General features: G+C 37.9%; 1 protein-coding gene and 1 long non-coding RNA gene across 4 annotated transcripts in view; one reads left to right on the plus strand and one right to left on the minus strand.

The window, feature by feature from the left end:
- Window positions 1-6,729: 6,729 nt before the first annotated feature.
- On the minus strand, window positions 6,730-9,850 carry LOC139590894 (uncharacterized). Its single transcript, XR_011679462.1, has 2 exons — window positions 9,585-9,850; window positions 6,730-8,667 (listed from the first exon to the last, which is right to left on the minus strand). It is a non-coding gene; the product is annotated as an uncharacterized lncRNA (long non-coding RNA).
- The window catches only part of PRTFDC1 (phosphoribosyl transferase domain containing 1), a 43,668-nt gene continuing 25,401 nt past the window's right edge, over window positions 9,124-27,390 (plus strand). The window contains exons 1-3 of one of the 3 annotated variants that reach the window (XM_071428800.1): window positions 9,124-9,399; window positions 13,017-13,123; window positions 15,151-15,329. In XM_071428800.1, coding sequence (XP_071284901.1) covers window positions 13,075-13,123; window positions 15,151-15,329 — 228 coding nt within the window. In that variant the 5' untranslated portion in view covers window positions 9,124-9,399; window positions 13,017-13,074. Of the gene's footprint in view, window positions 9,400-9,839; window positions 10,001-13,016; window positions 13,124-15,145; window positions 15,330-27,390 lie in introns of those variants that run through there. The other 2 variants (XM_071428799.1, XM_071428801.1) reach the window with 2 other exon arrangements.

The raw sequence follows: 27,390 nt of genomic DNA on the forward strand, positions 1-27,390 counted from the left end.
AGCAATATACAAGCATCTGAGTCAAGACTTAGACAAAAATTATATCAGCACACTCTCTTGCAATTGTTTGCATAGGAGGAAAAAATGGTTTTTTTCCTGCTGCTTAACCTTTGCTTCATAGAATTGTAGGTATTGTTTAGATTAGAAAAGATCTTTCTCAGCCTTTCAGAACACAGCTTTTTCTGTATGGTATCGATCACTACCACCAGTAGCTGTTATGACATCATCATATCTGACATCAGCAAAGGATAAAGTCAAAAATTTGAAATTAACTATGAAAACCCAAATTTTCCCATACATTGAGTTCCTTTCCTAAATTTGTCAGGGAATGGCTTTGAAGACTTCACAGTGATTCTAGCTCTGTTTCTTGTGCATATTATACTTGTCTATGGCATACACTAGGAACAGGTGGGTGAGCAGGAACGTGAATTTTCTTATTTGTAACTTATTGTTAAGCAATCATGCTTATTTTTGAAGGATATAAACTGGAAGAAAGCTGCAGATTTGTAAAATATGGATTTAAAAGAAATGAATGTGTCATTCAAAAGAATGACACATTGTATATTTTAATAAAACTACACTAAATTGTTAGCACTTAATAATATGTGGCATTATCTTCTATCAGGTACTTGTGAAGTACCTGATGCCCCTCTTAAGAAATTCAGTGTAATCAGAAAAGGCTATTTCTTGGCTTGAAATTAAAAAAAAAGGGATTTGACTCCACAAGAGCATGGATTCCCACAGCCTCCCTGTCAGCCTTTATTTATTTGCAAACTGGCTGATTTAGGTTAGGATCAGCATTTGGTTCTTCCACTTATCATCAGTGCTAACTTTATGGAAATACAAAATAGGTGGTGGCCTATCCCAAAATTTGGGATGAGCAGCTAGGCCACACTTAGAAACATTCCTCATTCACCCATATAAATGACTAGTTTTTGACATTGTCAGAAGTATGTTAATCCATTATTGGGAAATTAGGAAGTGAATGGGAAGGGATGCAGAAATATTCCTGCTTAACAGAAGAGGAAGAGACCAAAGCCAGTGTCCTGCTGCAGCTGAGTGGACTGTCACTAGTGTCCTTCAACAATGCTGTGGCATTTTTTTCCTGAGCCTCATAGAGCTCTTTGCTGGTAGATGATGAGATGTGAATTGCTTCTGTCACCCTATGGAGAGGCTTTTGGTGTGTATTCCATGGGACCCGCCTATACCTCTGATTATGGAGAAAAAATACAATGAAAATCATTGAAAATGCACGCAGAAGGGTAATGTTCTTACCCTTTAGCTCTCTCTGGGAAATTTGACAAAATAAATTTACAGAATCCAAAGAATGTAACTCTGTATTTATATGTTCAGGAAATGCCAGTAATTGAAAGTGTAATGTTCATGAATCAACTAATATGTACCATTGGTATAACAAAATGAAAAAGGTGGATAAACTCAATTGTTCTGATAGAATTGTTATCCCATAAAAGCTATTAAATATTAGCAGAAACAAGTCTGTCTACAGGCTAAAAAGAAGCATTACCAGTTGAAACATCCTTTAAATTCACTAGTCAGTTACTAATAATCAATGAAATAACAAAGACTATAATCAAACTGCTTCAGTACTTCATAATTATAAAACTGGTAATTTTAAATTGTCCATATTAAATTGGATAACCATAATAAAACATGAAAAATGGGGTATGAATAATCTATTGTAACTCAGTAAGAGTTATGTTCCCACAAACTGAAAATATTTCCTGTTGGAAGTTGTGCATGACAAAGCTGTGTATCTATTTTTTAAAAATAGCAACGTGAAATTATGATGAATATCTCACTGGCTTTTCTTGAGAATGAAACTATTTATATTCAGGAAGGAAGGGATCAGATATGGCATCGTCACAAACAGAGGGAGTTCCTGATTGCCTCGAGCAAACATCAGCTCTGACAGGAGCATGTGGGCTCCATGTGGCTGATCTTAGACCATGGTGGGTTTCTGGGCTCTGCATGCATTCCTGGAGACTAAGTCTGGGACAGTTCTTCAAAACCTAGAGAGGTAACCTCATTCCCCTCACAAAATTCAGCGGGAAAAATGGGAGAAATTCACCACTGAATTCATTTTCATAGTCTCTATAGGCAGTTTTTTTTGTGGGAGGGCATGTTCTGACCCCTTGTATATTTTTGTGGAAAATTGGTATGGCAAACTGCTGCTGTGATGGCTCTGCCATGAAGCTAAAATCTAGTCCTTTCATTGGCATACATTTCAGGCAACCCAATATATCTAACAATTTCAGACTTAATGAAGGCAGACATCTTTCAGATAAGAAAATTTCACATATATGCAGATTAATAGCATCCTAGATAAATGCTAGCCTTAGTCCACACTTTCATCCTCAGCTTTAGGATGCTTATAATATTAATGACATAATTAGAGGGGAGACAGGTGGCAAACCCTGTTATTAAGGTCATCTGACATTTCCCATAGTCAAGGAAGGCAGCTGCTGAGCCCTGCAGCATTGTCCACCCCAGGTGTATATTGAGCATGACTAAGCCAAGGGGGAATGGCCTTGCCTTCCATGAATGGCCATCCAAGGTGGTGATGTACACATGACCACATAAATGCCTAGATTGTAGGATTTTTCATACTATATATTCCTCCTGCTCCTTCCTGTCATGCAAAGTTATGTAAATAAAATACAAGTAAATTCACAGTGTTCACCTTCCAGGCTAAGAAGTGGCATTATGGTAGGAATGCAGCGTGAGTTATTTCTTGTGTTTTTTTCTTTACTGTTTAAAAGGTGCTGATATAAATATGACTTAAATTTCAGCAAGTTATGAAACACAATTTTTTATAGACTGTACCTGCACAAATAGTTGTAGACAGGCAGACATAGCCAAATAGTAGCTGTATGCTGGTCTCGTTGATGCTGCTAGGAAGTGAACTTCTGTTCAGTCACAGTACCAGCCTGTGGTGTTAATTCATTATGCCATGCCAGCCTCCACATTGACTACACAACATGAAGAAATTCACAGAAATATGCAAACACTGGAATAACTTTGTATTCAAATCTTTCCTCAAATGTCCTTTACAGTAGTGCTTACCAAAAATTTAACAGCAGCTGAGCTGCTGGTGAGCTGAAATAAGGCTTTATCTTGCTGACCTGTGCAGTTTCCTCGAACCCCCCTGGCACTGTAGCCTGTTGTTTCTTGTCTTAGATTGTTAAGCTATCAGTCATATGAGTTGTGTTTTTCTCTCTTTGCTTAGTGGCTGACACAATTTTGTCTGTTAGTAGAGCTCTTGTGTGCTTATAATAACAGTAATAATAAATATGATCATCTGGGCATGAAGACCATGCAATAAGATTCTTGTTGTTTACTAAAAGGATCTGTTTTCCAAGAACACTCATGTCATTTGTTTCAGCAACTGGAAAGTAGGAGTTGAAGGAAGAGAAATGAGATTTAAAGCACTTAACTTATTCCCTGGAGCAATATGATTTATTCATGTCTTTGTCATAGCATGTTTTTAAATGCAATGGTAAATGACTTATACCTGGCTTTTCCACTGGTAACCATTAATACTGCATTTCTTATTTTTGGGATTTCTGACATGCAATTTGAGCTCATCTCTTTTAAATACAGGATATGTGTGCCTAAAGTTAGAAATATGATTTGAGCCTAAACAGCACTATGGAATAGTTTAAAAGCTATTGGTTACTCAAAATTAATAAAATTAATTAGTTTAGTCTTGCTAGGTGAGAGCCCTCATATGGAAAATTCGGGTGACTCAATCCTCTAATTCAAATAGCTGCTGTAAAAATGGACAAGTACCTCTAGAACTGTTCTTTGAGGCCCATTCTAAAGGATCTCATGTTGCTTAGAGGTCCATATTCAAGCTGAGGAAGCAATGTAGTAATTTCTCTTTGGAGGAAAAAAACTCCAGTAGTGTTCTACATGTGGCCCCAAGCACTGCACAAGGAAGAAACAACCACATTTTGCTGTTTTATCAGGAGGAAGGATTTGTCTTTTACACAAACAATAAAATTAGTAAATGGTCGAAATCCAGCATTTCAGCACCCTAGGGTTATGGGTCATTCTGTGCTGCAACAAAACACAGAGGCTGTCCAGCCATGAACATTCACTGTCCTATGCTACAGGAGAACTCTTGGGACTCTGTTTTTCAATAACTTTCGTTACTGCACTGTTTATTCTAGGCAAGCTGTGAAGTATACAAAATTATATCAAAGATAACTGAGCTATTCTGTGGGGAAAAAAGCCCTTAAACTCTTACTTGTTTAGGGTTTTTTTTAGACACTTTGAATTCTTTTTTAGACACTTTGAATTCTTTTGTCTGGCAGACTTTTCTAGACTTTAATTAAGAAAAAAATAATTTAAAAAGAGGGATGAAGCCAAGTGAACAACCTCCTTATAAAGAAAACAAACTCTAACAGTTAAATACATTACATTGGGTGTGACCCACGATATAGTTACAACTCCCTGACTAGTTTTCATGGTCATGCATGATGAATTTGTCATAGGATATGATGTGAGCAGCATTCCTTGAAAACCGTGCTTTATCATTCAAACATCAGTATGTCTAAATAGCTGGTTAGGGCAAATATTTCCATAATATTATAAAGAATATAAAGTTTATTCTAGTATTGAAGGACAAGAGGAAATTTCTGTATGTATTTCTTTCAGCTATAAGGACTTTATATTAATAACATGAACCTGAAAAGCAGGAAGGGTATCTTCAGGAGCCAGGAAATTGCAAAGCAAAGCTCGCTGCTCTAGTTTGGCACAGTGAGATTAATAACAAACAAAAATGTAGTTTTGTATTAAAGATGTTTATCATAGACCAAATAAGTCAAAGCCTGGGGTTCTGTCAAACAGTGCCTAACAGTGATTTGAAGGTTAAAAATATTTGAAAAAATAGACTAGCATCTTGAATGGCAGCTTTTAGCCATTTTCTTGATATCAAAGTTACTGCAGTTAATTTTCAAAGCCTAAGTCAGTCTCACAGACTCAGTACAGGTTAACTGTGACCAAGCTTCCCTTGTAGATCTTAAATGCTGAAATTGCTTCAAAGCTAAACTTTCCAATTCCTCTAAAATGATGGTAATTCTGCTGAAGTTGAAGTAGACAGGAGCCAGGTTCCAGCCTGCAGTGCCGCTCTGTCACCTGCTCTAGTGCAGGAGTCAGAGAGAACAGTGTGCATCTCTTCTGCTGCCCATCACAGGATGCTCCCCAGCCCTGCAAATGGGGCAGCATTTCCTATGGCCTCTGTGTTCATTACTGTAGGGGAATGGCTTGTAATCCTGCTTCATGTTCTCCCACATGTCTGGAACACTGTCTGCCAGACATGTTCTGCTGCACTCAGGGTCTCCAGCAGCCACCCTGTGCACTGGGTCACTGCCTCAGGTAATACACAAGAACTCAAAATTCTGGAATATATTAAAACTTGATATGCAAACAATTTAGAATTGTTTCCAGCATGCCCTAAAGTACTGTACATATGCTGGACTTTTGCTTTTAATAATCTGTTCAGTAACCATTTTACCTAAAAATGTCTTTCTCTGCCACAACTGGGGGTGTGTGAGTGTGTGTTGTAGCTTACTTGTAACCACTATGAAATGCAAGTTTATGCTTGATAAGATTGTTTACAGTTCTGCTGTTCACATAACAGCTGCAGCAACAGGCAGAACAAGAAAAAGAGCTCTTACTTCATCCCCTAATTGGCAAGCTTCTACCTAGGTAAGCCATACCTCTTGAAATATTCTGGATTTTCATGCTTTTCTTGTCTAGTTTTGGTGTTTACATATTAGACTGAGTTGTCAAATATTTGTTATAGCTTCTTGGAAGCAGAATACATAATGCAGTTGTAAAGGTTGCTCATGGGTAACTCCATAATGGTATTTGCCTTGGACTGTTTTCCTATATCCCTGCCCCCAACCTTTTATTTTCAGTATTTCTTTACATTAAAGTTGTGAAAGGGTGGGCATGTTCTACTTTTATCAGTAACATGGTAAGAGAGGAATAGATGTCTAATTGAAATTATAAAGTTGTGTAAAAGGCCAGAAGCATAAATATATTCACATGGGATTTGTGTATCAGTCTTAACCCTGCTTTGTTTCCCTGTGTGTCACTTCTTCCATCTGGTCCTTTATGGCTCTTGGCTATGTGTCCAGACCTACTTGTTAGTATTATCTACTCTTATTTTCTTTGTTCTTCTCCCCTTTGATCATTTCCCCTGGTTGTATATCTAGAAATGTTTATTCTTTTCCTCCTATTTTTAGTTCATAAACAAACAGCTAAACAAAGATTAGTAAGAGCATTCTTCAGAATGTTTACAGGCTTTTTCATAGTTAAGCCCCAAATATATAATATTCACTAACCATATTTTGGCCCTAATTAAAACAAGTTTTGAAAGTCTACTGTAAATTCATTCATTCTATACCAGTTCATACTGTAAAAGAAAAAGCAAACATTCAGTAAGTATACATTGCTCCATAACAAAATCCTTAGCAGCTTCATTTCCATCATGCACAAAGAACCTCATTAATTTTGGTTTATACTAATTCTGTGAGTTCACAGAACTATGAATTTGTGTCATTTGCAACAAAACTAAACAAAATGTATTACCATTTGTGCCAATGAAAAAATCTTCCATGGAGAGCAGCTTTGTGGGTTGGCTGTGTGGCTGCTGACAGCAGTACTATCAAAGTGTACCCCAGCTAAATTTATCTAGGCTTTAATTTCCTTAGTCATATTTATTGTTATTAGCAAGACATGACACTTCATTACACTTTAGTGAGCCCTGTAAAATGCTGGAAGATAAGAATATCAAAACAAAGACTCGACAGACACATTCATCCAATCTTGATAGGAAGAACAAACATCTCCTGCTTGAGTTTTCTAGCACAATGCTGGAGGAATTTATTTTTTAGTGTCCTGCTCATATGTTAATGCTTTTCAAAGCATTAATCCTGTCTGTAGTTAGTCAGAACAATCCCTCATATTGCAGTAGTCTGATAAAGAATATGGTTAAAAATACAGAAAGCGCTGATAGCAGTAACCCAAATAGTCTGAAAGGTAGAAGAAAACAGTCCTAATATAGGAGAGGCAGAATTTGATTTGAGTTTCTATCTGTAATCTAAATAGCTTCAGATCCACAGGGTTCAGCACTGTGACATAAATGCAACAGCAGCTTCATTGGCAACTTGGTGGTAACTGATTCTGACTGTGCTGGCTTTAGGGCAAATATGGGCTTTGGGAGGCATTCTTCCAGACAAGGAGAGTCTTCAAATCCTGAAAAGTGTGGATACATATCAGGAGCATTTAACCCAAAGATCAGATGAAACATTAAACTTTCTTTCTCAATAGTTATATGAAATGTTGACATGGAATCAAAATGCAAATCTATTTAGGGATTTTGTCCATTATGAAAATTTTTATTTGATTTATGTAGGTTTGTACAAGTCGGCATATGCTGTTTATCAGATTCACTACTTATTATTTTACAGGAACAGGAACTATTTTTTCTCAAGTACACTTGAGTGTTGATATACAGGCACTACTTTGAGGCAGATATATTCTGGAATGGACTTCTGACACTTCGTAAACCTTGTCTTTTGTTCTTTCAGACATGCTGTCTGTTGTGGCAATAGCTCTTTAAAGAACAGTTCCTTAATTCATCAAAAACCCCTGGCTTAATATAAGAAACAAAGCATTTATCACAAGATAATCTTCAACTGCTCTAATACTTCACCAGATTTTAATTAGTGATTAATTTATAGAAGCATTCTTAACACCAGATTCCTAAGAATTGTCCTATCAGTTCTAATGTAAGTGCATTAACAGGATGCACCTGTAAACTAGTCCACATTGGACACCAAACTCCCTGTGTAGACATACCCATAACTTCTCCCTGGATCCATCTGTTGTGACCAGAAGTGACAATGAGCACATTCTAGAATAGCAGTGTTCCAACCTGAAATGTTTCCTACTTGGTTGGTGAGAGCCCCTCAGGTAGCACTTAGAATATTTCACTATGCCTAGGTCTCCCTTAAAAAGAATGTTTTCTTCCTTCAATATTTTCTAGGATAGAAAATTCTACCAGCAGAATTCTACCAGCTGTGTATTTGACAGATTGATATTAGAAATTCTACCAGCAAAATTCTACCAGCAGAATTCTACCAGCTGTGTATTTGACAGATTGATATTAGAAATTATAACCAACTTTCAATTCCAAGAAAGTCAAAAGCTCTATTTTTATCCACAGTGGGCAGAGAGGCTTGCTACCATTTTCCACAAAAGACAGGATACAAAAAGGATGGAGCAAGTCCAAATTTGAACTTCTTATATGGGAAAGTAAAGGTAGGCAATGATCAGAGTAAGCCAAGGAAAAACCAAGCTTCTTCTGATGTGTGAGGCAGTGAAAGCAAAATATTAATAATAATTTTAACAGAATTGAAAGGGAGTGGCAGAGAGCTGCACTGTTCCTGGTGCCTGATCTGTTTATCTCCAACTGCACAGACAGCATAGGCAACACGGGCATGGGCTGGGGGCAATAGGAAGACACAGCCTGCCCCAGCATGTGCACGGTGGTGGGAAGGAGCAGCGACTCCAGAAGACAGCGAGGATGGAAAGTATGATTACTGAACTGTTGGAAATTTCATTTTTCCTTCCCTGGAGTACAAGAAAATCCAGTTAAAACGGCAGTTTAAACCACACCAGCTTAATATTACCCATTAACCCAGGCCAGGCCCCCTGGCCAGCCCTGCCAAAGCCTTTCCACCATTCCGACCATACCTATACCCATACAGCTTCCATCCCGCACCCCGCATTGCCCATCCTGCATCCCGCACCCTGCATCCTGAACCACCCATCCTGCATCCCGCACTGCCCATCCTGCATCCTGCATCTTGTATCCCGCACCGCCCATCCTGCATCCCGCATTGCCTATCCTGCATCCTGCACCGTCCATTCTCCATCCCGCACCCTGCATCCCACACCATTCATCCTGCATCCCGCACCGCCCATCCCTCATCCCGCAACCCGCACCGCTCATCCTGCATCCCGCACCCGTACCCTGCATCCTGCACCGCCCATCCTGCATCCCGCACGGTCAATCCTGCATCTCGCACCGCCCATCCTGCATCCCGCACCCCGCATCCCACTCTTCGCATCGCCCATCCTGTATCTCGCACCCTGCATCCCGCCCCGCCCATCCTGCATCCCGCACCCCGTATCCCACACCCCACATCCCGCATCCCACATCCCGCACCGTCCATCCCGCACCCCGCCCCGCGTACCCGCACCCGCCGCGGCCCCGCCCCTCGGCAGCCCCCCGGGCGGGCGGGCGCGCGCAGGAACATGGCCGGGCAGGGCGGGAGCAGCGCTGGAGGCCGCGGCGTTGTGGTAAATGCGGAGCGCGGCACGGCCCGGCCCGGCCGCTCGCCCCTCGCCGGCCGCGGTGCCTCCCCGGTCCCCGGCTCCCTTCCCCAAAACCCCCCGGAGCTTTGTGGTGAACCCCCGCGCCCTTCCCTTCCCTTCCCCCGCTTCCTCCGCGTCCCCCGGCCGGTGCTGGGGCCGCCTCCCCTCACCCTGCGCCGGCCCCGGCCCCGCTGCGGCTGCCGGAGGGGGACGGGCGTGTTGGGCTGGGCCGCGCCTTTGGCTTCCGCCGTGAAAACACGGTCCGGTACCACCCCAGCGGCTCCTGTGGCCGTGGCCGTGCTTCCCCAGGCTCCTCGAGTACTGGGGATGAGGATCCTCGGGCATCCCGAGGTGTCTTTCTCCCACCGGAACTCTGAGAGGCCCCTGGGAGTCTGCGGGCGCCCTGAGAGAGGGTTGGGCTGCTGCCCGTGTTCTGCCGGGGTGGGAAACAGCCCGAGCCTTGGCCGTGCGTTTGGAGTGCCTGTAGAGATGGATAAATGGTGCAAAAATGAATGAATGTGATCCTATTCTGATAAACACCCCAGATTCTCCTGTGAAGCAAATGCCATCACTGCCACCACCTTAGGTATGTTCTTATTTTAGTGTGGCGTTAGGATTTTAACAGAAAGTTCACAGGTCAGCCACCCAGCTCGTGGCCCAGGGCCACCTGTGTCAGCAATGGTCACACTGTCCACTCCAACATCCATCCCCTGCATCCCCCTTCTGAAGGACCTGTCCCGTGTGTTCGAGCTCTGTCTGAAAACACCACACATCAGCCACGTCTCCTGACACCTGTGTGATAAATTACATTCCTTAAGTGGGTCACATATCACCAAACAATAGGAGGTTATTGCAAAGAAGGACATGAACGTGCCTGACCATGTTCTGCTGCACTGGTTTAATTTTTTCTGCTCAACCCCCAGAAACCCCACCTGCAGTAAGTCCAGTGCAGCATCGTTTAAGTTACAAAAGCTGGACTTTGCTTCATGCTGCTTGGAGCTGAGGACTGAGCTCAAACCTCACCTGTGCTCACTTTGCCAGACAAGAAAACAAACAACATTCTTCTAAACGTGTTGCAATTGAATGGCTTCAGCTTGTCTCTTAGGCCTCAGGGGAACACTTTTGGATATTGCCATGTATTTGTATTCCTTTTTGTATCCATTCACATCAACTTTTTAAAGACTTACTGAAGAGTATCTGCTGGGCTATTCAAACATGCAAAGCCTGAACTTTAAAAGTAGGTCTTTCTTTCACTGTAGGATTTTTTTTTACACACAAGCATGCCAATGTGTTTAGAATATATATTTACTTATCCAGTTGAACACTGTTTTCTTTCTGAAACAATATGAATTTTTTCCTTCATATTTTCAAGGGCCTTTTAAACTCTTAAACAGAATAGTCATAAGAATTTACAGTTACTTGAAATTTGTCTTATAGCATAACACTGTGAATAGCTTTAGGATAAATGAGAATTTCTTAGGCTTGTTGGGAAATGCCTGTTTAAAAGAAAGAAGAATGTGAAACAGGCTTATTATATCAGACAAATAATTAATTTGAAGGTACACGTGAATTTCATCTTATTTGTCAAATGCCAGCAAGCACTTGTAAACAAGAACTTCAATATTGTTGTAGTGTTACACTGTTAATGTTCTCCTGTTCTAGAGAACCAGAAGGATAAATGGGACAATCAAAATTTCATCCTGATCCTGTTTTATAAAGGACTTACTGTAACCTAAGTAAAAGTTATTGGTTTGTATGAATTCTAAAGCAGCTTCTATCCATTTAATTTCATCTGCATCACACTGAAACCCTGCAATTTGACAAGAATGCAGAAGTAAGCAACACAACTGACAGGGGTTGCTAGTGGGTGTTTGTAACACTTAATGAAATTGTTTCAGTTTGTATTAAAATGCTTTTGAATAGACCGTTCATTGCTAAAAAATGTTTAAAAAGTTTCAGCCCCCCATGCACTGAAAAAGCAGATGGGAAAATAGTCTTTGCAGGCCGACTGCAGCAGTGTTTCTGGGACAAGATTTGCTCTAATTAAAAACCTTGCCAAGGAGGATATTTATAATCTCCTGTTTCTATGGAAATGAGGAACACAACTAAGTAACTTTTTTTCTTTTGTGTAGTTTCAAGGCTTGTGTAAGTCAAGGGAAAAGCTTTCATTGATTCCAGTGATCTCCCAGTCATGCCCTTCGTGGGCAAATATTCAGTAGCAGTTGCCAACGAGGAACTTTTTTGATGCAGAAATTTTTGGGTAGAGTTAAGAAAACATGCCATTCAAGGTGTCTGTAGCTGTCAAGGAATATGCAAAAAAAGCCCCCAGGCAGCACAAAATCCACAAGGCAAGACAGTGTTTCAGTACAGCATGAGCAGGGCTGTGTCTGAGTTAAAGAGGGGTTGTGGAGGAACAGCTCAACATCAAATATGTTATCTTAGCCAAAATTGTGAGAAACCATTTATTGCTCTACAATAAAATGGTAAACAGAGGTTTCAGTGATGGTCCTTCAAAGATTGTCTGTAGCAAAAATGCCATTAAGACATGCACTGCACAATGGCAAGTTTGTCATCATTTCTCCGTGGACTCAAGATTCCTGTACCCAAGCTGTAGAAAGACAATGTGTGACTTGAGGATTATGATTGTAGGGAAAACCTATTAGGTGTTGCTTTTTATCTTGAACCAGTATTGAAGCAAAGCTTTCTAATGATTTCAAGGTACCTTGTGAACCTGCAGGTCTTGTCTTTCATAAGGAATAGGGAAAATGTTTGTTTTGGAGTTTGTTTAGTTTCTGTGCTGGAGACTTTGCATTTCATAGCTTTCTGAAGCCTTCAATTGTTGGCTAACTTTTGACCTTCTTAATCTCTACCACCATTGTATGTTGTGAGATCTAATCTCTGTATTCTGATACTTACAAAACCAATGTATATTAAGTCTGTAAAATATTTTTTCTGTGAATATATGGATTTACAGACTAATTTCATGGTGAGGTGAGGTGAGATGCAAACATTTTGTAATCACTTATCTTTGATGACATCTAAATTAAGAACCTCACCTTTAGGAAGAAGTACAGTTTTTCACTGATTTGTACAGATATCTATGAACCACATAAATTATTCTCCATATGCACTGTTTCATCTGTAGAATACTTATCTATTTACTTATTTATGACTTTAAGTCATTCTAAACTAGAAATGTACTATTTTAATATAGAATTTTATGACTTTTAATTCCACCATTGAATCTCCCATTGAAAAATCCCTTCTTACTGGCAATATATTTGCACTTTGAATTTGAAAATACTTAGAAACTTACTTTTGCCACTAGTTTAGTATTAAATATTTCCTTTGTCTGTCTAGTTGTTTGTAATTTCAGGTGACATTTCCCACATCCTGTGGGTAAAAAACTGTAGCATTTGATTTCTGAGTTATACTGAGAAGCAAAATGATTAATGGGAAAAGCAAAATATTAAATTGTAACTGGAAGAAAGTATGGCACACAATGAATCCATCCAACAGAGTGTACTAGAATGCTGATTCTGTATCAGTTACATAATGTCAAACACCATGAAGTGTACTTGACAGTTCTGTTTGATATTCAGATTTCAGACAATTGGCCAGGATACAGTCTGGATTTGTTCACTTATCCTCAGCACTACTATGGTGACCTGGAAAATGTGCTCATTCCTCATGGCATTATTGTTGACAGGTATGTGTAGCTTGAATGTTACTAAATAAATTGTTTTGTCAGTAGTATTATTCTTTTTTATAAAGGCTGTCATCCATATACAGTGCATGTATGATCTTTGTCCTAAAATATTATAAGTTAAAAACTTGGATATTTTTATTTGGAAATTTAAATTAGTACATTTTTGTCTGTGCTGGAGTTCCTATACTTTTAACATACTAAGTGATCTTTGGAATTCCTGGAAATTTCAGCTGAGTAACAGCTGAAATTTCAACAATTTGAGGAACAATATAAAAAAGGAAAATTCATCAAAGAAGTGTTTCCTAATAAGAGGTTTTCCCCATTCTCAGACTTGATAAAAGATGATAAAAGACTGTTTTATTATACTTCAGTAAAGTAAGTGATCCTCATTCTTACAACACTAAAAGGATTTATATATTTCAGATCAAATGAGATAATTTAATATTTCTAATATCTTCTATTTCTCATATAACAAAATATACTAATTATTGCTATATGGAATTTACTACAGAATTAAAAATAAAAGATGTGGAAATTAAGCAACAGCTGTTTCTTATACTTATCTTCAGTCTAGAGCTTATTCTTCTCTGCTTCATGCCCAGATTTCACTACAGTTCAATCAATGTACTTATGTAGGGTCAAATTGATTTTTGTATTACAATTGATAAAGAAAAAAAACAACCAAACCCAAGAAATGTAATAATGAAATACATGGGATAAATTATAGGATTATTTAATTAATTGCATCCTGTTGAAAAGTCCACTCTCATTGAAACTACTAATCTAATTCAGAGATCTATCAAAGAATTTTCTGGTGGAAGTATTTACAGAATATAATGCACTGAGCTGTTTTTCCTCAAAATATCAAACAACATTGTTAAGTTTTCTGTTGATACTTCATTACATCTAAAAATGACCCAGTACCCTATTGGGAGTCTAGAAATGCTATCTTTAAAGTTAATATTTATTATTTACATTTATTATTAAGATTAATATTTCTTATTTTTATCTTGAAAATGTAAGTAGCATTGTGTGGCAGAAATGTGTATATTTTGTTTCCAATCATATTGTGCTTGCCATGCAGAATTGTCAGAGAGGATAGGTTTGCTTGGGAACCCCACAGTTCTGGGCTCACTGGAGCATTCTCCCAATTATTTGCCTGTGTACGACCTTGAACAAGTCACTGAAGCTCTTTGCACTCTTCATTTCTGATGTATAAAGCAATGAGCTGTACAGAATAGTGATAATATACACTCTTTATAAGCTTTTCACTGATTATCTATTTCTTTCTAGTTTTTATATGTGCTTTTATTAAAACTGTAAGGGTAGCATCTTCCAGAGCCAATCAGCATGAAAGTTTCAAATATTCTTCCCTATCTTTCACTTAATTTGTTGTTCTTGTGCAGTAACTAACATAACAAGTTAGGGGTTTGTACAGGTATATTTTAAACTGGTAATTCCTGTGAGGTAAAATGGAAGGCTAGTTCACATTCTTTTCTCTTGAGTCTCTGACATATTTATGAAACCAAAATATGCTGAGATGTGTAGGTGCTGTTTGTATAGCTGGGGAATTTATGCATTTAAGGTTAACTTAAATGGTTAGTTAAATTTAACTTGACTTCATGCATCTAAGGTTAACTTAGAGCCAAGTGCTTTGCATCTTGCATCCATCACTCTACCTGTTTGGATCTGCCATCTGTGAGCTGGATGCAAACCCAGTCAAGCATTGGAATGGACTATCCTGGAAGGTGGTGGAGTCACCATTCCTGGAGGTGTTCAAGGAATGACTGGACATGGCACTTACTGTTATGGTCTAGCTGACATTGTGGTGGTCAGTGGAAGAGTTGGGCTTGATGATCTTGAAGGTCTTTTCCAACCTAAATCACTCTGTGATTCTGTGAAATTGGGCTTCTTGAGCAATGCCAGTCAAGCTTTATACTCAGCATAGTGTTTGTAAAGCATACCATGAGCTTACAGCAGCTGCATCTAAAGTTATTTTATCTCTAATTCTTTTCTGCCCAGGACAGAACGACTGGCAAAAGATATTATGCAAGACATTGGAGACAATGATATTGTGGTTCTCTGTGTCCTCAAAGGTGGCTACAAGTTCTGTGCTGATCTTGTGGAGCACATTAAAAATCTTAGCAGAAATTCAGAAAGGTTCATCTCCATGAAAGTCGATTTTGTTAGACTGAAAAGTTACCACGTAAGTCAACAACTGATTTATGTAGATTCTGCTTGAATGGCATAATAAATAATTGACTTTTGCATGTGAGATCTCCACCTCCAATTATAAGAAAAACTACGTGAAAAATATTTTTGTTTGAAAAACCTGTGAAGTTTTTTTTTTATCATTGTAGATAGTATGAATGAGGATATTGTTTTATTTAGTCTGTCTTTTACTTCTGGACAGAGAAGTATTCAAATTTCATTCATGTAAAATGTCAGCATTTGTTTGTTCTCAAAATCCTCAGCAGTTCTGTCAAGTTAATTTCATGTTACTGTATTTTCCACCCCCACATAGTTTGGCATAACTGCAAGGTGGTAAATCTATGTCTTCTTCTAAATGTTTAATGCTAAGTAAATGAAATGCTTTCATCTTCATAGCATGCAGTTTTCATAGCAGCAAAATATACCACCAGATGATGATAGTGTTCTGCAAGAAAATGCAACAAACCATTCAATCAAATCCAGTGTTGAAGTAATCATCAAGCCCTCCTGTTATCTTCAGAGGAAATTATGCAATAATAATTCATCTGTGTCACTGAGGATATAATAGTGAGATGACCAGCATTTTTTAGAATCTCTAACTACAATTTCTTATTGTAGAAGTTATACATTTATATCCTATCTTGCAGTGTATGTTTCACAGTGAGGGAGCATTTCTATAAGTAAGTTGTTGTAGAAGTGTCTGAGGAAGTACACTAAATAAATAGAGTGATAATAAGGTGTCTTGCAGAAATGCAACTTGCTGTGTCCAGTAGTTCCCACAATAACTCTATATCCTTTCCACAGTTTGTTCGCTGGCATTTTCTTCTGACCCCAGTGACTATAAAATTTTCCTAACTTTCACAGATCTGGTCTGACTTTTTTTCAGAGTGGAAAAAAAAAACGTGAATGAGGACCTTTTATAGCCATTAGGTTAGAATTTGGTCCTAGGACTTCTGTTTCAAGAATTACTTCTATAAGGCACATGTGAAATACTAATATTATGTATTCTAGGTAGTCAGCAGCATTACAGAAATAATTAATAAATTATAATGTTATATTATGTCCCACATAATGGCACATGGAAATTTTACTCAGTTTTTTTTGCATAGTTATAATAGCACTTCAGTAACACTGCTGAACAAATAGAGGAATTACTTAAATTGGGTTTTATTTTGCATCTGGCATGTAGGTAATACACATGCTTTTCCCACAGAGTTATCTCTCCTATCCAGTATGAAGATATCCTAGTTCTAAAATTTCTTTCCTTGGGGTCAAATCTTATTAGCCATACTAACCCATAAGCAATGAGCAGCAGGAGATGTGTACTGCAAAAGTGTGTAAATTTTCACCTCTTTAGCTTAGGAAATAATGTAAAAGCATGTTATATCAAGCTGAAACAGCACTAAGAATTTTGTTATGCAAGGGTGCAATTACCAATACTAAGTCCTAGATTATCTTAGCACTTAGTGGCTGTGCATATTTTGGGTCCTAGCCTCATGCTGTATCAGAAAGGTAGCACCTTCCAAGAACTAGTGCCAGCATCTGCATTTTTGAAAACATATTCTTTTTTCTTGTATGGACTTCCAAATAGGTGTCATGTATTAAGAGGTTGAAGCTGTCCTTGATTTAGTGCTTGGATCAGTTCTTGATACCTGTCTGGTCTGAGAAGCTGAAGGACACTGCAGTAGAAATTTGAAATTACATTAATATTGGTAGATGCAGTCCATGAGATGTGCATAAATGTAATGCTGACTAAATCACCAGTATCCTTTGCATCTTGAATTATTGTTGTGTCCTGTGCAATTGCAGGTTTTGGAGAATGTCCCCTTGTCAGCATAGCTGGGCTCAGATCACTTAAGGAACTTGCTGTACCTAGTCTGAGAGACTCCTTATCCCAGCCTTACATAAAACTCCCAAATTTCCATGTTAGTTTATTCTGAAATAACCTGTCTTTCTCAGTGTTTTACACTTTAATCAGAGGTAACAATTACAGCTTTAGAGATAATACTCTACTTAAAATCTTGGAGCATCACCAGTTCCCCTCCTTTGTTCTCTTCTGTGTTTGCTGTTCCACTTTCTAGTAAGACTTATTATTGCCCTCTCTTTTTATCCCTTTTTCATTTTACAGATACTGTTCTTCTCACATTATTTATCCTGATTCCTTTTACTAACTGTTCTCTCTTTCTCTCCTGAAGGGAGTCCTGCTGCTCTCAATATGCTTCCTTCAGACATGTCTCCCTTCCCCCCTCCAGCTGTTTAAATCCAGCAACTAATTTCAGCTCAAACTCATGGGATTTTTGTATAGTCTCATTCCAGCTTCAGTATTGAAAGGTTAGTTGATTTTTAGGGGCTGTATTTCAAAGTGGGATTTCTTGGTTTAACAAGAAAGGATAGCAAAAATGGGCTGTAATTGTGACCCAGAGTCAGATCTTGGCATCAGTGAAAGTACCCCTTAATTCCCAGGTATCAGTGGAATAGGCTGTACTTTGCTGTTTGGCATACAGACACACTTACAGGAAAATATGATTGCAAATATGACCAGTTTTATATGGCTCTTTGTTTTTCAAACCTGTCATGATGTTACAGAATTTAGACTTCAGAATTTATACTTAATTAATATGTTAGGATTTGCTTTCATATTAAGTAGCTGAATGCTGGGCATGAGTCTTCTTTGTAAGATTTCTTCCTGCAAATGAATCGAAAAAAAAAAGCATAATACATTTAGATTCTCTGGATATTAATGAGATGAGTGGCTACTTGTACTGCCATAATCAGGATGGTTTTATCTGGTTTGCAAAATATTGTCATATGTGCCTGAATATTTTTACATGTTTGTGAGAAACTTTCCTGTATTTTACAAGGAGCAGATTAAAAGAAAGCACCAAGATAATAGTTAGAAAATATGATTTCAGGAGTAAACAGATAGGAAGCATCATGTGGAGTTAAGGATAAAAGTCAGGAAGTAGATGGAGAGGAAAATCAAATCAATTTTCCAGATGGAAATATGAATGAAAAGCAGCAGCTCTGAGTTTTAAGAGGCAGAGAAGAGAACACATACACTTTTTTGAATGAAACCTTGAAAGAGTAGCAAGGCAAGTATAGTGGGTAGAGCAAGAAGCACTACAATCATCCTGATGGGAAATGTAATGAAGATATAGAAAGATGAATGCCAAGTTTTAGGGGAAAATACTGTATTCTGGCAACACTGACATGAAAACTGATAGAATTTAGCAGCTTTTTAGATATTAGGTTCTAAGATATTGGATTTTAATATAAGTCAGGAACAGTGGAATTTACTGCAGAGATTTTTGAATTTAAAACTGGATGAATAAAATTTACTATATTCAATTTTTACCATGCTGATTTTTTCCCTGAGTGATTGTTCCTCCACAGGGAATCAGAGTTCTGAAGTTGAAAACGGGTGAGGGTTTCAGTTTGAAAGGAGAATTCAAAATTAATTCAAAAACATGATATGTTGAAGTCACAGATGAAAAGTAATGGTGGAAGAAGTTGAGTTGGGGAATGCCATCTAAGGAGAATCTGGCCCTAGCAGGAGAGATGGTGGAGCCAGAAATTCCATAATATATTTTTGATACTGATAACTTCAGGAGATTAAAGAGCTGATTAGGAAGAATCCAGAGGGAAGTAAAACAGAGAAATTAGGAAGATGTTTTACTAGGCTGTTTTTAATTAAATGATAGGACTAGACAAGGAAGTATGTTTGAGGATGAACCAAAAGAGAGAATGAACAAAAAAAATTAGAAGGATGTAGATATCATGAAGAGAAGGGCTGAATAGGATATGTTTTAGTAAAAACACACACTATAAGAAGTGTAGCACAAGAGTAGACTATTCATAAACAATAATTAGAGCTTCTATTTGTTAAGTGTGGAAGAGACAATTTAGGACAAGCTGAAAAGGTAAAAGTTGAATTACAGCTTCAGAGAGAAGAGGATGTTCTGGTTTAGCAAGTCTAATCTCCAACCAAGAGATGCAACAGTATCACCTAATCCTGTTCCATGGCTATGCCAAATGGGACCTTTAAGTCAAACCTCAATTTTTAAATGGAATTGGAAAAATTTAGTAGAGGAAGTATGCAGACTTTCTTGAGAAGTTCTCAGCAGCCTCTCAGAAGAGAGGGTAAATGCATGTGAGTTAAAACTTCTTTGGTGGGTAGATGATGAAAGCTAAAAAGAGAAGGAATCATAGTAAGAGTCATTGTTGAAACGGGTGGTAGGGACTGATGGAAGAAAGGAGAAACACCACACACTTATTAGGCACACATTTATTAGGCAAACACCACACACTTTTATTAGGCAGACCAGCGTGCTTTCTACATGCATTGCTACCTGTTCTTGTAAAATGTTTAGTATTCCCATATGGTTATCCATAGATATCTATCTAATTCTCTTAATTACTATATTTTATGAAATAGATATGATACTAAAGCTCATATCTTGGGGAAGGACAAGTGAATCTTGGTGGCATATCCTTTGTTCACTGAAAACCATGGAGAGGTAAACTAGGAATGAGATTGTTACTTTTCCTTAAGTATTTTGTGATTTGTTTGGTTATATGTGTGGACTATTAAGTGGCTGAAGAGCATCCATCTCTGTTATTTTGAAATGACATTGTTATAACAAACTGATGTTTTGAATAACTTTGGGGCTCCATCTGGAGCACTGCATCCAGCTCTGGAATCCTCTGTACAGCAAAGACAAGGATCTGTTGGAGGGGGTGTGGAGGAGGCAACATACATGGTCACAGGTTTGGAGCACCTCTGATGACAGACTGATTCAGTTGGGTTGCTCAGCCTGGAGAAAAGAAGCCAGTATCTGAAAGGGGCTTACAAGAAAGGTGAAGAGAGACATTTACAAGGCCATGGAATGATAGGACCAAGGGGAAATGCCTTTAAATTGAAAGAGGGTAGTGTCGCAGGCATCTTTTTGTGAAAATCTTTTCTTAAGATTTTTTCTGTTCTGAGAAGCTGAGGCCTCAGAAACAAAATGTAAACAATGGTTATCTGCTGCTGTGGAATGCAACAGGTGGATCTGTGATTGGTCTCCTGTGGATGTTTGGATTTACTGACCAGTCATGGCAGAGCTCACTCTCATGCTCTGTCTGAGCCAGCTGCCTTTGTTATCATTCTTTTCTATTCTATTCTTAGCTAGCCTTCTGAGGAAACCTCTTCTTCTATTTCTTTTTAGTATAGTTTTAATGTAATATATATATCATAAAATAATAAATCAAGCCTTCTGAACATAGAGTCAACATTCTCGTCTCTTGCCTCGTCCAAGAACCCCTGTGAACACTACCACAAGGTAGGCTTAGACTAGATAGAAGGGAGAATTTTTTTTTGTTATGAAGTTGGTGAGGCACTGGAACATGTTGCCCAGAGATGTGTTTGATGCTCCAAATATGAATGAACTTCACAGGAAACTTCCAGAGGATTTGGTCAATTCATGTAATTCTTTCAAATGAGTACATTATTTATGGTTTCCAGAACATAACTAATAAAAAAAAAGTAAAAATGTGACTGCTGAATTGTAATCCATGTACAATGGTTGCATTGAATTCAGTTCACAAACATATTCATTGATATGATCTGTTTCCTCTTCAGCCTCCAGTTGTTTGAAACATATTTACAATTGTTGGTTATTAGTCTTGGCATAAACAGGACTATTAGCGCTGCAAGAATCTGAAAACAAGCAACAAAACAAGAATTGTTTAGTAGAAATCTGAATGTTTTTGCTATATGAAGCCATCTCAGTAAATAGTTTTGCTAAATCTCCCTACTGTAGGAGTAAGGAAACAGAGGGATTTTATAATGAGTAAGTTGAAAGCTTGGTAAATGGAGTAAAAGAATTTATTTTTCTGCCATGCAGATTTTCTTCTCATACACCAAATGAGTGTACTTGATTCTTAAAAGACTCCACAGAATGAAGCATCAGACTATAATCAGAGTGGAATAAAATGTACAGTCCTACTTTTCATAATAACCTATTTTTATTCAGTATAATTTTGCTGTATGTAACTTGGCTTTTTTTAAGATCACTATGAACTTTGCATTTAAAAATAATATGCTGAAATCCTGCTGAAAAAGCAGGTAGCCTTAAAATACTGTTATTAATTTAATAACACAGAAGAAACAACTGTCTTGCTTGCATTTAGTGATTCATGTCTATACCCAGACTCTACACCAGTGTTACAATGATTGTTTATCTCCATTGCTGTGTCACACAGGAGAACACAACTTATGATCTCCTGAGAAAAATAATCATGCTGAGATGAAAGAGAATTCACATTAGTTTTTGTACTTACAAGTTTTCTTTTGGGCAGGTTGTGAGTTCCCTGTATTTTGCTCCATGTACACAGTTTAGCTGATGCTGAGTAGCCATGGAAGAATTACAAATTGGAGCCTACCTGATAGAATGAGTTCCTGTCAGCTTTAAAGCCAAGTTCTACCATAATTTCACAGGACTGAACTCCAAATTATCTGTGAATCATACATTTGACCTGCAAATAAATAACTTCAATATAGGCAAAAATGTGATTTAGTTTGAAAATTAGTGATTTGTGGTTTATTTAATTTGGAGAGAGGTAGTGTGTGTACTAGACATTCAAAAACTAAAATATACTCTTAATCTTTTTCAGGTCTTGCAGTCACCACTGCAGACAGTGAACAACTCTACAGAGATTTTTGCAGCATGATATAGTTTTAGATGTTAATGGGCAGCAGAAACATGACATAATTTAGTCCATAGAAGTCAGCAGTGTCAAGGTTGTTGCTGTTCTGAGAGATATGTTCTGTTGATTGTAGATGGTGTTGTCAGAGAGATCTCTTATGGGCAAGCTAATGATGAGAGATTTGGGAAATCTGCTCCTTGAATTGCCAAAGGAGTTTCATCTCTGTGCACCTTCTTTCTCTATTCATGGATAAAATAGCATTTACCTTCTGGAGCAGTAGTATCTTTTTGAGTGAAAGTTCCATGAGATGTTCAGACCTGCTAAAACAAGTAAGTAAAAGGTCTTTTAGTGCTCCAAGCCAAAGACAGTCCCAAATCTTAAGCAGGCATTGGTGCCCTCCCTGTACCTCTTATACTTCAGTTATTTTCCAAAATTTAGTAAGACCTGAGATGATTAAGAAGGTGATGAACAGTGGAAACAGATAATATTTTTTGTGAATTGAGTGTTTGGAGATACTACAATTCACAGTTCTCCAAACTGTGTTGAAATGCTCCTTTTTCAAGTGTTAAGACTTGTTTAAAAATACAATATTTTTCATGAAAGAAACAAAAACCCCACATCAACATACAGCATTGTCTTACTGCAAAATATCAGCCACAGAGACACTCAAACTTTTCAGAGAAATAGCTGAAAATGTGTTAGTAGTGGAAGTCATCCCAAAAGCTTATTCTTGCAGCTAGCTGATGAAGTTTTAAATTCAGAAAAATGTAATGAGAAGAACGACAGTCTCTTTCGTTAAATTGTGGGTGGTGTTGTGAGAGTAGCAGCAGAATTCAGGCACTTTGAGAGTAAACTGTCCTGCCAGGTTAATGTGTACATCAGGTATAGCAGTGGCTTGCTGTGAAAATCCAGGCACTGGAGATGGGTCTCTTTTCTGATTGCACCTGCAGTGGCTGGAGCAGTGACTGTCCCCATTCCTCAGGGACTGCAGTGCCCTCCAGGCAGTCACACTGGCCAGCTCAGCTGCTCCTGAGCTCTCTAACCTGTTTCAGCCCAGATAACACCACTTAGGAGAGAATTTCTTTTTGGACCGCTTAAGCTTGCTGGATTTGTTTTTAGCAACCTAGATGCACACATGCATGTCAGTAGCCCCTGCCAGAGGGAGACTTACAAGCAGCTGGGGACAGCTTGTGGGCAATAAATTCTTTAGTCAGCACAGATCTTGCTGGAAAAAATGAGTCTGCCCATAGTCAAGGGACCCTCACTACCATGTGTGCAAGCCTCAGACTCACTCACTGCTTTACTTGAGAGATGCTCCTCAAAGGTATCACAAGGAGTGTGGATATTTCAACTCTAGTTATTTTAGAGGCTAGTTTTCATAGTGTTTTAAGATAAACTGAAGAAGCCCATACTATATGGAATAAAATGTAAACTTAAAAGTCAGGGTCTTGAAATTTCTTAGGTCTGGAGGCAAATGTTCTCCTTTCACGCACATGGCATCTACAGCTTCCATTTAATGTGGTGGCAGAGTTGTGAGATATGAGAGCTTTAATTCCTTTCTTGGTCAAATAAAGTGTTTTATTTAAAATAAAACATACAGTTTTATTTTGTGCTTAGGGGCTTGAGATGCTGCTTCTAATGTAAGTAGGCGTTAATTTGTGGGTATAGTTCAGGAAAGGACATAAGTCTATCATACAGTCAGTTTATCCAGTTTATCTCTAATGTAAAACTTACTTATAGAGGATGATCTTTGTAACTGTATGCATCAGATAACACACCTACACATCACTTGAATATGTTAGCACCATCTGAAATCTTAGTGATTTTTTTAAAGTATGAGTAAGTGTGTCAGTGACTCACATATGAAAGATTTGAGGGAACCAAACAACTCAGCCAAGGGAGAATCGAGTAGGAAGTGGCCTGATTGCTATGGGGACAGAACTAGAGCAGATGTGGCAGTGAAGGCAGAGTGATACTGAGCTGTCCTACAACTTTTCAGAAGTATCAAAGTATTGTTTTAAAGCATTTATGGAGCATATTAAAGCAAGTAACTACATGCTTTTTAAGATACTTTTCATTTTTATCTATCATTTCCAGCTTAGGTATTACCTTCCTTTATACTGATATGTGATTTTTAGCTATGGAATTCTTGTTTAAAATTTTAAAAAAAGATTCATTTTCCTCTCTTGTGGGTTGGTGCTATATTCTTTTGGATTTCAGATCTAATATAAACTCCATAGTGGTATTTTCTAATGTTTTTTGAGAAATTTGTGGCCCCAAAGGTCACATTTTTCTTAAAGCTGTAATGTTTTCTTTTGAAAAATGTCTTCTAATTTGAAATAAATGTCTTGGATTACAGTATATTGCATAGGGTACTACTACAGTATATACATAGGTACATAGATACTATGTATAAATGGAGTTTAAGGTGTGAAGTTCCTTTTTCTTAAGTTTTTTTATATGAGTGGGGTTTTTTGTGAGCCTAAATCTTTGGTAATTTTAAGCAATCCAGGTTCCTGAAATCTTACCATTTAAGACTGTAGATGTTTTTGAAACTTAGATATTTAGAATAGATTTTGAAATTTAGAATAGATTCAAAGCATCAAGGGATTTTCTTAGAAGCATCCAACAGTTCATATTTTCAAAGAATTAGATTGCCCTGGATACAGTATTTGTTGTAAAGCAGTGGTTTTTATACAGCCTAAAATACTGAAGTGTAGTTTAGTAAAATGTTTTCTTTCATATTTTGCCAAAAATATACCAAGCCATACTAAGTTATGGCACTTGCAGCAATACTATATGTCATCCTGCTTCATGGATTTTACAGTGACAGGGAGATAGGATCTTACATGTAAGATAGCTCCAGAACTTAATGGTACTAATCCTGTTGTAAAATAAGATCTGATGAGTTTGAAAGGACTGTGACATGTTTATGCACTGGAAAAATATCACATTACTTGGATGCTAGCAGTACCATTTAATATGGGAGTTTTTCATATTAAGATCTGAAATGGGGCAAAATTAATGAAAAGAAGCCAGAGGGTTCTAATTTTTCTCAAGGAATTTGATGACTCCCTTTTACTGGCATCTTAAATGCTGTTTCTTAAAACAGATCATAACATGTGTAGTGTTTGTGCAGTGTCACACCCCAGTGGGTCTGTGAGGCATAGACCAAAAGGGTTATTACTCTAAAGGAATATGGCAATAACAGGAACTCCTCTGTAATTGCAGTGCTGGTCTGTGTGACAGATACAAAATTTTTTCCCTCCTCATTTGATAGACAGAAGTTAAAATATTTAAATAAAGATGGGATACTATAAAACAACTGTGCAAGAAAATTCACAAAGAATATGTGTGTGTCAAAAGTTTCCAAGTTGTCATTAGCCAAGGGACTAAACAGAGTAGTATGGAAAAGAGTGCTACTCATCTGTGAGAATCAATGATAAACTAAGCTCCAGATTGCTGGAAGGGACTAAGCATTTGAGGTTTTTATCAGACTCATCTTCTGTGAATTTGCTTACACCTATTTATCTGTTTTCTCAGCCTGTGGCTATTTGACTAAGTTCAAGATTCTTCTTCTATCTCTGTTTTATCACCAGATTCTAGGAACTAATGATAGTCTGGGTCAGAAGGTTAGCACTTTCTGGTTATTCTAGAGAAAGCTGTTTTCTCTTGTGCTTGCAGAATCCACAGGTGGACAGGGTTTTTAGAACAGAGCTACAAACTCACTATATGTTTTTTCACAATGTTCATTTACTTTTGATCATTAATTCACAGCACAGTTTAAAAAATGAGGTAAGATCATACATGTGAATTTAGTAGTGTCTGAGCTGGCATGCTAAGATCCTCTGTTGAAGCTGGGAAACATGACTTCTAGTTCCACTGCTGTAATGTTAATGCATTTAATGCTAAATAATAATTGTGCAAAAGATAGATACCCCAGTTATTGCAGACTTGAATCCAAATGGACATTTTCCTACCCAAGTCCAGTATAGTTGGCCATAGCATGACTGATGACCTCAATGACTTTTGCATTACTATAGCAGGAGGGGAATTTTCCTTACCCTCTTTGGCTTATGGAGCTGAGAAGGAAAAGCATCCTAAGTCTGCTATTCCCAGAGTGTGGGCTGGTATTACATTATTATCACAAAAAGTACACACCCTTAGCAATGCTCCTGGCAGCCCAAAAGGAGTACCTGTGCAGGACTATGGCAGTTCTGGAGGGTATGCTTCCTACATTTTTCTTTTACTTGTAAGTTTTAAGATTTATTTGCTTCCCATCTCTAGAGAAAAATTATGTGATTGGAACCTTACCTTACATGACTGAAGAGCCCTGAATAGTTCCTTTTCTCATCCTGCAACACACACAGATTTAATTTCTATGTTTTAAATATTATCTTAGAGAATAAAAATAAGCTAGAGTACAAGCAAATCTCAGATTATAGTATGTGAAAACTAACCTGAGTTTTGAGCATTTATCATGTTTCTGATATGCATACAAGTCAAAATCTTTGTTATAGTATGTTCTTGATTTCAATTCTTGCTGAACTTTTTAAGTGTTTGGGTGCTGTTTCTGCCATATGGTGATATGTGGTGTTGCAATCTTACTGCCTTATTCTTAAACAAAAAAAACCATTTAGCCAATGCTAAGCAAGTATAGAAAATTTAATTGCTAAATCAGAAATTAAAAAGTGAAATAATTTATTGTCTATAATCCTTATTAGCCAAGTTAACTGGTCTGAGTTCTGCTTCGATTTATGACAGTTTGGCCCTTTTTTAAGATAGCTTACCTTCCTTGGATTAAATACAGAGAAGGCATGCAGGAGCCCTGGTACACAAAAAATTGCTGAGTGTCTGAACAGATGATTACCAGCAATTCCATTTATGAAGTTTAATAATTTACTGTTTCCCAGAGTGTTGTTTAAGCTGAATGACCTGCCTTTCTTTAACAGTAGGGAAGAAATATACCCAGGTGTTACCACAGGTCAGCTGATAAGGAATACCTTGCTGTCAGTAAGTTCATTGTTTGTCTTTCTCTGTCCAAAGCCAACTTCCTCATTGCAAAACTCTGGCCTTCCCTGGAACTGGCTAGACTAGCTTGAGTTTGAAGCAGTTCCAAACCTGAGTGGTGGAGCTTTTAGTTAAGGAATATCAACAAGGAAGAAATAGAGTAAAAAATAAGTGAATCTTTACATGAGTTACATTGTAGATTTACCCCTACAGAAGTAAAATATGTCTTACACTGTGGTAACTAGAACTCTGCTAGATATACATCTACAGCAGTCTAAAACTTGCTATCATGTGTTATCCTGCCAATGGCAATAAGGCCAGGCTCAGTGCAGCACAGTCAGTGGTGTGGTCAGCTCAGG

This window comes from Agelaius tricolor, unplaced genomic scaffold (genome assembly GCF_023055355.1).
Source record: "Agelaius tricolor isolate 1412-34295 unplaced genomic scaffold, bAgeTri1.0.p SCAF_6, whole genome shotgun sequence".
Taxonomy (NCBI): Eukaryota; Metazoa; Chordata; class Aves; order Passeriformes; family Icteridae; genus Agelaius; species Agelaius tricolor.